Genomic DNA, 14252 nt, shown 5'->3' on the forward strand with positions numbered 1-14252 from the left:
TCCATAGCACAAACTGTTAATATGGGACTTTGAACCCAGTTGAAATACCTTTACCTTCAGTAAATAAACTGAAATAAACCACAATTCCATTCACTGTATCTTTCCAAAATTAATGACAAGATATTTTCAGTGGAGAGCCTCAGCTATAAATACTTCTTTACCTGGCAAAGATATTTCCTAAATATACAATATCAATCATCGTTCCTTCCCTCACCCACAAACCCCAAATGTCATGATTGATTGATACAACTCTCCAAGTAAACCAGTTATGCTATTTAGGCTGTGCAGTGCAGCCCACATACTAAAGTGTACATTTATGTTTCCATGAATGAGCCTTTTGAAATCTTGTATCATCTGGGATGATTTCTAATTTCAGTTTCTAATAGACTTGGACTAGACATAAGGTAATGTTAAGTACAAAATCATAAGTTTGTTTTAGATCCCCATGCCAGCCATCTGGCATCAAAATGTAGATGTTTCAGGCCTCTAACACCAACCAAGCTAAGACAAGGCTAGGAAGGTTTTATAACACACCTGTGACATTTACATCTGTCTTATGATGGACCTGCAACATGCTGAGCCCCTGAGAACTATAGTTTTTAACACCTATAACTAGCCTGCAGGCAAGAGATTTTTTTTTTCCTCTCATAATTTGCAGCATTCCAAAAGCCAGAATTGTTTCAGGTCATGGACAGCCTAATGAGTCTGGATTCACACGTTTTAGGTCAGAGATGAATATTGCTCACCGCTTCATACTGTTAAATATGATCAATTTTACTTTTCTTTTCAGGGCTTAGCAGATACTGCAGCTTTCAAGAGACAGAGCAAGCTTCCCCATCAGAGCCCAATTGAATAAAATTTGAGGCGACTTTAAAAGTTCAGATGGATGTGAATGGAACTCCTGTGAAGCTGTTTCAGGGTGCTTTTATATAATCAGCTACAAAGTTGCTTCACAGCCTTCAGTAAGTGGGAAATCAGCTGAGGTTCACTGAATTAAAAAGCCCGATCAAAGGTACTCCAGGGGCATAAGATGTCCTGACAGGTAAGTTAAACACATTCAGTTTCTAGGACAGCAGGAATTTAAAACAAGTCCCAGTGAGCCAAAAGAAGGAAAAACCCAACCAGCATAGTTGGTCTGAGAAAAAGCCATGTGTGCAATGAAAGTGATGCTCTAAGTTCTGATCTCTCTCCAGTAACTGCATCCATCAGTGCCTCTTCCCTAGAGTCTGACTGCACACTCCCACATGAATTCATGCACACACAGACACACTCACAGCCACACACATGCATGTGTGCACATGTGTGCAAGAGTGTGTGTGTCTAATTGTGTGTCTGAGTGTATCTGATGTGTGTGCATTGTGACTGCGTTTGTGTCTCAGTGTGAGAGTGCCTGGGTGTGCACAAGTGTGTGTGTGTGTGCTAGTGTGCAAGAATGAGTCTGAGTGTGTGTGAGCATGTGTGATCTAGCTCTGAACCACAGGTCTGGAATGCTGGAACAGTCAAGCAGCACACCTTTGGCTGCATGCCATGAACAACCACAAGTAAGCTCAAGGAAAAGGACAGCTGAGAATCAGTTCTGTGAGATGGTGAAAAGATTGAGTTCACCAGTTCAGCCATGGTACAGCCAGGATACCTGCCTTGAAGGTACCTGCCTTGTACTTTTCTTTCTTTCTCAGAAGGAAAAGTACAATTGGCACACATGCAGCACTTGTACTCAGTAGACCATCTAACTCCAAAAGAAAAATTCTTAAATGTCCACAAGCACATATCAGTACTTCCATTTCTTGCAGAGTTGCTGCAGGCTTTTCACTTGTTCCACTTCTGACAGCCACTGAAACCTGCACTTGCAGAGGAAATAAGTACCACTAAAAGCCACTATGACTTTGCTGGCCTCTGAGAGACCAACTGTTTTAGAATGCACTTGAAAGCAAGATAATATATGGTCATGGTGCTCTTTAGAGAAAAATTGAGAGAGAAACTGAAGGAGAAAAAACCCAAGAAACAGAAGCCAGCAAGCTGAGGGACTGAAAGAGTGGATAATTGTAGCATTCATAAGAGTACAGAGAATGTTCTCACACCCACTTTTTAAATAATATATCAAGAACACATGCTGTAATGCAGAACAGTAATTTAATTTTAAGTGCTTTCAATGACAACTTCACCATGTAACAAAAGCAATAAAGTTTGTGTGACTGGTATGCCATCCTGATGTGACACAGGCATTCTTGTATGGACAAAGTGTCACTGCTGAAACATGCAAGCAGCAAGTAAAACTCAACCAAACAACTACTCTGATTTAGTTAAGAAAAGCACACAGGTCAGAATTGCAACATGAGCAACACAGCACTCAGCTTGCTGCAAAGACAAAGCCTGGCCTGGGGAAAGAGGGGCAGCTCCCAGGATCCTGCTGCCAGAGGTGCTGCGAAAGAAAGGAAGGCTCCTGGGACAAGTTCCACCTGAAACTAAAATGAGTGTTAGGAACTCTTATCAGTTTATCTCAAATCAGATAGAGACTATATTTGGAGTGGATTTTAAATATCATTTGTTTCATACTGCATTCAAGAAGTAAAGGTTTCACATATGGGCTGAGAACTTAGAATCTGTTACAGAATTACAGTAGTTTGGAAGAAGTACAGCAGAAAAACTGCACAAAAGAACACTCACGAATTTACAAATTTCTGCCAGGCCTGAAGCAATCTTCACCTTACCTAGGCAGATTTGCTTAAACAAACAATATCACTAACAGAACAATTTTGTCTCTATGATATGTTTATGTATTTTACTACTGGCACATATACGCCTAATGCACCCAAATGAGCTATACTGGTGAAGGTGGCATATGAATATGCCATGCTAATCTAAGCCCACAGAGTAAACACCATGAGCTACCACTCAGCACCCCTGCCATCTCTTGAATTATGCAGTATGACTTGAAATGGCAAGGTCTTATCTCCGTGTATTGAAGGTGAATAATTATTTCTGCATCTTTGAACAACTATGCAATATATTAAGTTCTTCATTGCCAGCATCTTCCAGTTAATGGCCACCAAAAAACAGTATCAAGTGTCTAATTAAACTACATTATTTACCACCTTGGACAAGAGCATAGTATCAAATGAAGGTAGGACTGACAGTAGTGTATATGCTCAGCACAGACAGATTTTCATTTTTCAATAGATTATTACTAAAGGGAAGATGAAGAGTTTCTATTTTATAAAACTAAGCCAGCAAAGAACAAATTTTATTTGAATTAAGTTCAAACAGATGTAGAAATTTAAGGTAGCCTGTGTTTAATTTATACCTATTCAATGACTAGCTCTCCTATCCTCCAGGACAGACTTCCATTTCAAAAGACACCTTGAAAGAAACAGAATGTGGTGGGAAGTGCAGTACTAGGTATACCTGACTTGAGCATGATTTTAAATTAATAATTAATAGGTTTATTAAATCTTTTGAAAAATCACCCAGCTCTTAGTGCACAGGTCTTTAGTACTTGTTCTTTGCAGTGGACAGGACTTTAGTGGTGACTACCAGACTTCATAATCAGAGTAATCATGTATGACAGTACCACTTTCATATGTAGGAAACAATTTTACAGGAGGAAACACTCCACAGTAACATAATTCCACTATCAGAAAACAGATTCCAGTATCACCAAAATCCATTATTTCCTCTGCACAGAGATCCCTACCTAAACCCTCCTCCAACATACAGAACTGGAGGGCCTTTAGCATCTGCTTTCCCTGGCCCAGTCCAGCTGTGCTGAGCTGCTTCAGCCTGCAGACATGCACTCAGAGGAGCTGGACAGCTCAGAGCTGACATGCTGCAATGCAGAGCAGCTCCTGCCTCTGCTGCATATCAACTTCAGTGATCAGCATACAACCAGCAGCAGAGAGCTCAGAAACATTTGTTCTACAGGCAGGGATGATGACAGTGATGTTTCAGATCTCTAACCTGGATTCTCTGCAAGTGCACTCATGATGGCCAAGGAAATATTAATGAAAATAAACCAATAAACCTACTTCCTCACCCCAGCCTAATAAAAAACATGGCACTGAACCCTCATCTTTTTAAAATGCAGTAGCCATGGTCATTTCTAGTGCGATACTACAGTGATTTTAGTGAGGATTTTAATGGATGCTAAGTGACCTGTCCTTTGCAGAGCAAGCTATTTACAAGCACTTTTCTGTATGCTTTTTATCACCTGTGAGACCTGACCAGCCCCAGTACTGAAGACACAAGTCTAGCCCTGACAGCATGGCACAGTGCCTGCACTATTCAGAGAGCAAATTGCCTAAGACTGCATTCACTGCAGATGGAGATGACAGGCAAGTTGTATTACACAGCCAAAACAGTTCTAACAACAAAGGTCATTTCTACCCCAGTCATGCCCCTTTTAGCTTTGTTTTTGTCCAATAAACAGACACTTACCACCTCCAGTAGCCAAGCAAAAGCCTCAACCTATTAAGAAATAATATTCTCTACAAAGAAAATATGAAAACATTAGATTTCATTTATATTGGAACATGTGACAAAGAAGTTAAGTACATCAGAACACCCAAGTTTACAAGAGCAAAAGTTTTTTCCTGTGTTCTTCCCTGGTTTCATAAAGACATCCCAAATTCAGCAGCTTACCTGATCTTGCAGAGACATAACAGGGTTATTTTTGGTTGTATTGATATGTAGAACATGGTATTTGTTCTTAGCACAGAGATCATAGGCAATATTTGTGAAGGATGTGCTGGCAGTCTTGGGTACTCTGTTGTAAATAATCACCACATCATCTTCCTCATCCAGTGTCACATCTTGTCGGGGACCATCGACTGTGTGACGTTGCTCTATTTCTCTGACTTCATGCCTTGCAATAGCCCTTTCTGTTAAGGAAGAAAAACATAAAACTTCAATGTAAGTCTCACCAATTCTGAAGTTCAAACCTTAGAACACAATCTGGTGAAAAGCAGCAACTCCTGAGCAATAAAGGAAACACTAGCTGTAGTATGTATTTTTGACATATCTGAACAAAACTTCATCAATAAAAATGAAGGAAAGACAGTCCAACACAGAACACAAAGCCTAGAAAACAATATGCTTAGGGAACACAGAGCATACTCTGTGACTCACACTGATGTCATTATCTTTAGAGCCACCATCTCGAAAGGAAAGTCTATAATGCGCTATGAAAATGGTGACATTCCTGAAATATCCCACATGATTTCTACAATACCCCTAGGTAAAAATTATAATGGAAGAAGATTTTATTAATTTGAAGTTTGACAAGAATAGAAACAAGAAGTGCTTACAAAACAGGTAACAGACTCAGTTTTTTTCTGTTCTAGACAAGTATGCACTTTAATACAATTTGTAATACAGATGTGAAAACACTTTTTCTCACTCATGTGTGATGATACTGCCTTTAATAATGTATTCAAAGAAATCTGCATTTATCAATAGTGTAAGCTGAAGTTGATATCACAAGAGTAACCTGTAATTCTCTGTATTATTTTCTTTTACAGGGTATAGCTTTTTACAGATGACACACTTTTAACAGCAGCAGCAGCTCTTGACCTTTACTTCCCTTGATTCTTTAGGCAGTTTCTTCTATTCTCTTTCACCAAATCTCTTTAATTAGAACATAAAATCACTTCTAAAGCAGAATCATCAAGCTGTGAATAGCCTACCCTGTAATTCCACGTAAATTGTCTTAAACCACAAAATTCCATCTGTCTGAAATGCTTCAAAGCTTAAACTCACTCACTCTCTCATATGCTCATATCTCACACCCCATAACTAAGTTACATCAGTAGGAAAATGTTTGTAGGAAATGCTTATTGAGTGTATCTCAATTTTCCACATGACATCTGTTGCTCCCCACTACATCAGTCACAGTTTTTGCTCCTTCCTTTCTCATTTGCTACCTCTCCCATCAATGCTGGCAGACGTCCTATTTTGGAAAGAGATGAGGCAACAGACTCAGGTTTCATCTCTCTGAAGATGGCTACAGAAGAATGGGGCTGGCAAGTCTCCCCTTCCTGCCAGTAACAGATTAGAGGAAGCATTCAGTAGGGAACACAGTTAACTATGTGGCTGCCCAAGGCTACACGGATAGTGAATACCACCTAGAGAGGCTGAAATGAAACACATTTGGTTGGTATTTTCTACACTAGAGTAGTAGATCTAAGCCAGATTTAATCATATCTGCACAGAACCCCAGGGCTGATAATGCTTCCATGGAAGAGAGAAACATTTGTGAGAAAGAGACATGATTTGCAAGAGGATTTATGAGAAGCATCCTCTAATGAGGTATTTTAAACCTTGATGATTCAAGAATTAGTGTGATAAGGGCACTTTAAAGACCATGCATAAGATATAAAACTGCATGATTGGATGCAATTAGCAGAAAGGCTATTGCATCCAACCACCTTCAGCTTTCCATTGCAAGAGGGAAAGCAAGAACTCAGGTAAGGAGCAGAACCTTCACAAGCCTGATGTATACAGACAGTCCTATTATGAAAAAAAAAGGAGGCTTTACATTTCAAGCTGAAACAAACTGATCTTTAAGATGAAGCACTGAAATCACCTTTTTGAAATAATTGTAATACTTAAAAAACAAAATCTGAAATGAAGTGAAGGATATAAACTGCTGAAGTGCAAGAGGAAGCACCTGGAAGTGTCTAACCTGGTCAGCCACTCTGAGGGCCTGTTTCATTCTAGTCTACAAGTAATACAGTAATGAAAATTGCAAATTTTGTAAAAGTGCACATTTTTTTCCCAATCACAAACAGTTGGCAGGTCTTCCTGTGAAGTCAGGAAACTCTTCTGCTACTTACTGAAAAGGCTGTTTAACTCTTAAAGTGATGCATGATGCATATTGATTTTTTTCTATTTATAAGATTATTCAATTTATTTGGAGAAGGGAAGAGGTCCAGTAATGGTAAGCTGCAACTGAGAATAGTCTTTGGGATACCCATGTAATCAGAAGTTAGAGAATTTGAGGAGTTAATGGGCATTTGATTAATTACTTCATTTGCTCTTCCATAAAATTTAAATAATCTTAGAAGAAGAAGCCCTCTAATGGCTGAAAAATGAACAATATGTGTTTAGAAATATGGCAGAAAATGCAATGCTTTAAAGATATTTGACATGTGGAAGATAGGGAGGTGTATTTACTAAATATATATCATGTTTACCAAAACATCTCCTTAGATGACAGCCCTGCAAATATAACTTTGATTACAAGAACCTATCTACGTAAGGTTGGACTGGTTTCACTGAAAACAATTTTTAAAAATTCTAAAAATAAGGATGGGTGATTTCTTTCCTCTCAGAGATTCAGTGGACAAAATATCCCAAAGTCTTATTGCTTTCACTGCATTCTATTTAAACCTCGTGTTGTAGGAAAAATACTTATACAAAATTATTAAGAGCCAAATGCTTAAATAGGGTTAAGATCGTACACTCTAAATTTCACATTATATAACTACACCCATTTTAAAAGATATATGGCATTTAAGTAAGTGATACCTTTGAGTACAAGACAGGTTTTCATAAAACTATAATACAGGATAATTTTAAGGCATAAAATAGTCTGTTTCACACTGTTTTATTATTGCTTGTTGAATTTCCCCAATTGTAATACACAATATAATTGCTACATCCTTGGGATAAACTCTGTTCTGTCATCTGCAGCTGTCCTGCACACAAACTTTCATCAACTGCAAGGACAGTTTGCACACAGGCAGCACCAATATGATCAGTGTAATAACAGTTGCTGAACTGATTATTTACCAGCAGATGAATTACTTGCAGAAAATCCTTAATTGGCTGAAGTAGCTGTTTTGTAAACAGGAGAACAAGTTTGTTTTCTCACCCATTTGTCTACATGTTCTTCTAAATCTGCCTTCATCCTATTTCTGTAACTCAGCCTCTTGGCATGACTTACATTTCTTGAGCCATCCTCTTGTAGCAATAAACCACAAAATATCATGGCTAGCAACAAATTGGTATGCCAGTCAGATGCTACCAGAAAATAACACATAATGGGCAAGTTATGTCTTCTCCTTCAGCAGAAGCACTAATAGCAACATTTCATCCATACGCCATCGTTTCAAGGTTACTGCCCTTTCAAGTCAAAGCAGTTTCTCAACAAGCTCAAACGTTACTAACAAGAAATACTTGGGAGAGAAATGGACAGGCCAAGGATCCCAACTAATAAAATCACCTGTGAAAATGCAGTAGACCCATACATACTTCTAAAAATATTTGAAAACCCAGCTGAACCATATTTACATAATTACAGAAACAAATCACCCAAATGAACAATATTTAAATAATTATAGAAACAAATGACTGGGATCGTAAGCAGTTATTAGTCTACATTCCTTGCACATTCAAACAGATAAATGTCTTAGGTAAAACAAGCTTATTAGCATTGACTTCAAATCCAAGAATTAACTGCATAACTGCATACAAAATCTTCCCAAAGAAAATAGTGTGTCATGGATTCTAACAACTTAAAGATTAACAAAACCAAACATTTCAAATTCCTCACATTTTTCACAGAAGCATAAGAATCTCCTGGGATTTCTGAACAAAGAAATCCATCAAAATCAGAAATTCTTCTTTACCCTCTAACTTAGCACTTACCACTCTTGATGAAAGACACATTTAGAGCCTAGCTAGCTGTCAAAATCAAGTTAAAGTAATTGAAAAAATAATTCAGAGCATGCGGCTCTACTTTCCCAAACTATGTTCTTTGTCCTCTACATCTATTTTCCTTCTGTATGTATCTACAGATATTATTTAGGCTCTCTCTTCAATCTGACTTATGTGCCTGCCATGCTTCATTTGAAAGTGCCCACCCAGACAAGGAAAGACTCAAGTCTTAAAATAAATTTTAGCTCAGCAACCTTCGAGTGGTGCCCAACAGAAGAAAAAGATGTGGATTCAAACTGCAGCCACACTGGCTTGAAGTGAAGGAACTGGACAGCTGGCCTGGACAGCACCGCCCCTGAGCAAACTGTTGCTGTATATTTACATTTCTGGACACCACATTAAACCAACAAACAGCCTTCCTGGAGCTGGCAGCACCAGGGGAGCCAGCTGACTTGGTGTGTCAGCTTGCTTTCCACCTTGCTCCCAGGCCAGTTAGGCAAGCAGCTCTCAAGCTGTCTCCCTGCCCAAAAGCTTTGTTAAATGCCTGACTGGCCTAAACACTGAACCCAAGCAGGACTGCAAACCTACTCACTATGGACTCCATTCTCCTCTGACCAAGAATGAGAACTAAACAACAGCTTAAAACAGAATCATAAATCTTAGCGAAGGTGATGTTGGGAATCATTTTCCACACCCACCACATACACACAAAGTTTAGGTATCCCAGCAAGCAGGGTTATTCTCAGAAATAATATATTTACTTATAGCAAATATTTCGATAAAACAGCATCCAATAAAAGAGAAAAAAATAAACTACTTAATTCCATCAAACATGAAAATTTCAAAAGTTTGTAAATGCTTTAAAACAGAATGTGCATACTTAAAACACATCTTCAGCTCTAACTACAGCACCACTTCCATGACTCCTGAATACTGCACATAATGCTAACTATAAAGTTAGGTAAAGATCTATGGAAGCAAAATGTTTATGCACCATGATGTGGTATATTTGAAAATAATCATATGTCAAGCAGCTCCATAAGCTTTCCAACTTCAGATTGAACTGCTTTGCTTGACCCAAGTGTTGACTTCAAGTTGATGAATTAACATGAGAACAAACACAACAGTCACCATTCATTTTTGTTTTCTCCTAGTCACTTGCAATTTCTTGTTTCCTTGGGACAAGTAAACAGCTGTAAAGAGAAGGATGTAATCACACAAGGAAAAGCTTTGTGACTTTTCAGAACACCCAAACTGTCAGTAATCTGTTACGAAGCACTGTGACTATGACAAGAGCAAAGAAAAATAAGTTGCAAACCAGGGATTTGTTCTCTAAATAATAAACACCAGCTGAGTATATAAAAGTGGAGTTTGCTTTATTTACATTGCCTTAATATCTTAATGCAGGTCTCCAGTGTCAGCAAGAGAAGTTAATGGAACTGTTTTTTACACACATGCAGTTGTCACAAGCATTCCACTATACAAATATGCATGTCACTCCTTCAAGAAAAATCCAATTCAAATAGTGAAAAAAAGCAAGATCAATATAGAGTGTCTGACTCTATTTAGTAAGGCAGCCTGGAGACTGGTGCTTACCTACATGTATTTGTTATTTATATTATTACACAAGCTTTCTGCTGCCATACAATCACTTACTTTTTATAAAGGGTATTGACTAGCAAAAAAGCAAAAAGAATCACTAAACTACCTGTTAAAATCATTCAAATGCCTATATGTAAGAACAATGCTGTATTCTAGTAAGTCCCATCAGGTTTAATAAAACTAATTGCTAGGACATACTGTTATTTGCAACATATTGCACTTATACCCCTGCTTGTCTTCACACATCTTGGCTAAACTAACCTAATCTGGAAAACAAGCTATTGCCATCTGCTCTAACAGCCAAAAAAGGAAGACAGCAAACAGCACTGCCTTCTGATCAGAACGGCAGCTGACGTGCTTAAGGTAGAAGAGCTAAACATTTTACTAGGAATCTGAGCAAGTTGGAGTACCAAGAATAACCCTACAAGAACTCTGTGTAGCACCAACAGATAGAGCGTGATATTTGCTAAATTGACACTGGCTATGTATAGATTAAGCATTTACAGTGATAAACACGATTTCTAACCTTAATGTTGTTATTGGAGCTTGTGTAAAACAGAAGTTTTGAAAGAAGTTATAAAAAACAGAAATGAGCCTGCATGCTGCATGAGCCCCACGGTTGCTAAGTCATTACAGAATTAATTTTAATTACATTTTAAAAATACTGATTAGATAAGCTCTTGATTATATTTTTTGTTTTCTTTATAGAAACTATTTATCTTGGTCTTAGCTTAAGATCTTCAGTTTAATTCTATACCCTGGGTGCTTTGTACATAAATCAGAAGTAAGTTTTATTTTTCCCTCAAAAATGTGAATTGTTAATCAAGATATTTTCTACTTCATGTAGCTAAAATATCAACATAGATTAAAAATATTGCTTTATCTTTTTTTCCAGTCTAAGGTTTGCAGCCTAAAGACCTCATCTGCAAGATCAAAAAGATAAAGCATGAATAAAGATAAGCTCTAACAACATATAGACCACTTAAAAATTACATTTCAGGAACATCAAAGCCATTTTAAGTAAATGAAAGTACAAAAGCCCCCCTATTTTTAATTAAATGCTAGAACTACAACAAACACAAAATTAAAACGTTTTAATTATCTCTGGAAAACTCTTTTTGCTGTATCCTTCCCCTCCTCACTTAAGTCCAAGCTATTCTCAGCAGAACAAGGAATAGAAATACAGGCAGTATCAACCTTGTTCCTTTATGAATAAAATAATCACCTGCTGTAAGGGAGCCCTTCCCCTTTGACTCTCAAAGGACTGAAAGGAGCAGAGGCCCTGTGCACCCAAGGAGTGCACAGAGGGACCATTACAAACTCCTCTCACCACACACCCCCCTGGTGCACCCTGAGGTTCAGCTGGACTGTCATGAGAGATGCCCACATGAAATCCTCAATACCAGTTTGAAACCACACATTATAGAACATTTGTGACACAACTAGCAGCTAATGCAAACCTTCCAGAATCATCTTCTCCATGCTAAGGAACAGCGGCAATCATATTTCAAATACCTGCATATCAACATCACAAATATAAATCTCTTTGTAGCAGATATTGATTAGTAAAATCACAATTATACAAGCAAGAGCTTGACCTCATTTCATGTCAGTGTGATATGGAGCTCCTTGTGCTTGGTAAAAACAGAAATAGTCCAGGCTAGTGATGTGTACAGTAAGGTGGCTTTGTACAAAAAACTTCCCTCTGGCAGGAGAGCCAGCTGGCTCATTGAAAGCCTCTTGGTGTTAATCCTGATTTAGATTGGATTAAGCTTTTTAATTAAAAGGAATTCTTTTCCTACACGCATGAGAAATATTCTGATCTTCTCCCAGATCTTTTTTTTTTGAACAAGGACTATTTGATGAAAATTTATCCAGAAGAAAAGGGCAAACCATTCCTTCAACTGCATCTCAGGTACCTGTTACAAAAAGCTAAAAACAATTCCAGCCCCCTGCTCGGTATTTTGGTCCCACACACTGAGGGATACAGCAGATTTGTATTCATCAATCTCTACCAATGCTTCCTAACTACAATACAGCACAATTATTCATTATCAGAAGACATACCATCACTGAACTTACTAAAAGTCAGAACTGCCAAATGTTATGCTGGGTAAGGCAATGCCACTGAAATAAAGGACAAAAAGAATTCCCCCAGTAAGTCCAGAGAAAAAGAGGAATTAAGATTCTCTTTTGATGTTTCAAATTCATTAAAATACTCATTTTATGACTGGAAAGTGTATTTAGCTTTACATACTGCTTTGTTAGCAGTCAGAATTGCACAGTATGCAGAGTTGACTGGTCCTGAGAAAAAACCAAAGCACTCCAAACCAAACACTAGGAACACCCACATATTTGGTCAGATTATCTTTTGCAGACATTAAGACTTTCAGTGGTCAGATTTTATTTTATACAAGCAAAGTAATCTGCTTCCAACAATAGTCAATAGGCTAAAATCTAGCATTAACCCATTTCTAATAAGGCTGAAGCCTGCAGAGCTCTAGAAGGCAATAATGCTTTTGCTGCCATTGAGAGCGGAAGTGTTCTGAACTGTCAATACCGAGGCACTGATGATGCTTTAATTTGGTTTTAAAGAAATATTACACAGTCAGCACAGCTATGAATAGCAATGCTAAAACTCTATTTTAAAGCAATGGTTTGTGGAAACGTCACTGCCCCAGCTCCCAAAGACACTGTGACTTTGAGAAGTCTGTGCCCTCATGAGAGGTGCAGCTACTGGTCTGAACTCAGCTCTCCCCAAAGAAGCTGTACAGTCATAACACTTCTTTCTATGCCAGTATGAAAACTACCAAATTAATCTAAAACATTTCCTCTCTGTTTTTCACACATCCATTAATGAACCCAAATTCCCCTGAGGTGCTTTTGGTTTAAGTCTCCAGTGACCATCAATGGTTTCTGTATATACTATTTAAATTTCCCTTGCTGTTGCATTAAGTCTCCACCCTCAAATTCCATAAGCCTCAATTACTACTTTTGCATATATGAATAGTAAGGTTCACAAGTTCATTTTTATGTTAACAAGCTGCAACCATGTAAAGATGTATATAAATATTGGTTGGTAATTCTAATAAAGCATGTATGAAAAAACACACAAGTCTTCCCTTCTGCTATATGAAATGAAAGTTACTACTTCAGAATTTTAAATCAGGAAGCTATTTTAATCCAAGCCATTACTAGGGGCAGGGCCTACAAAAGCACTACTATAAACTTCTGTGGGAGGATATACTGATTGATACAGTTTTTTATAAGAAATGCATTATTTATCTGAGATACTTCAAAGCAAAGAATACCACTGGTGAACTCTGATGACACATCACCTTCCAGATACATGTTACATAGTGAACTCACTCTTCAGACTGACAGAGCAGAGGGAAACTTGAAAAGAACTTCTTTGTCATGATACAGACTCTCCGGCAACATTGTTAGATAAAGAATAAAATAAATTTTAAAAATAAATAAATGGAAATAAAATAAATTGAACTTTGACTCCTGATACTCAGCAAATTTAATTGTAGTGGTTAAAAAGGGAACTATCCATGTGACATCATATTATGGTAGGAACAATTCATACACAAGCTTGGGCAGAAAAGATGGAGGGAAAGTCAAGAGGCAATAGTCCTCTATAGTATGACGTGGTGCAAAGGAAGCTCCATGATGAGTGAACACTGAAAATGTGCATACTCTCATCCTTCAACTCCTCAGTTACTGTTCTATATCTACTTCATCATTTTTATCTTCCGTTCCAATTCACAGTTTATCTTTAAAAAGGCAGAAACACTATGGCTGTATGTAAGTTGTAAACACTAACTTCCCTAGTGCATATTAAAATAATTTCTGAAATCTTATTACTTCCACATTCCTAGATTAAAGTAACTTAGTTTCCAAACAGCCACCTCAAAATATTTTCACACCTCTTCTGACACCTAGTTCATACCAACTTATCTTCTTCTCAGGAAGGCAAGGATATCTTGGGCCGA

The 14252-nt window shown here is 37.8% G+C and overlaps 1 protein-coding gene across 1 annotated transcript in view; it reads right to left on the reverse strand.

Annotated features, from left to right (window-relative positions):
• Positions 1 to 14252, reverse strand: part of HS2ST1 (heparan sulfate 2-O-sulfotransferase 1) — a 74315-nt gene that overhangs the window by 12104 nt on the left and 47959 nt on the right. Inside the window, exon 2 of the mRNA XM_058808685.1 lies at positions 4636 to 4874. Coding sequence (XP_058664668.1) covers positions 4636 to 4874 — 239 coding nt within the window. The remainder of the gene's footprint in view (positions 1 to 4635; positions 4875 to 14252) is intronic.

Source organism: Ammospiza caudacuta, chromosome 7, assembly GCF_027887145.1.
Source record: "Ammospiza caudacuta isolate bAmmCau1 chromosome 7, bAmmCau1.pri, whole genome shotgun sequence".
Classification (NCBI taxonomy): Eukaryota; Metazoa; Chordata; class Aves; order Passeriformes; family Passerellidae; genus Ammospiza; species Ammospiza caudacuta.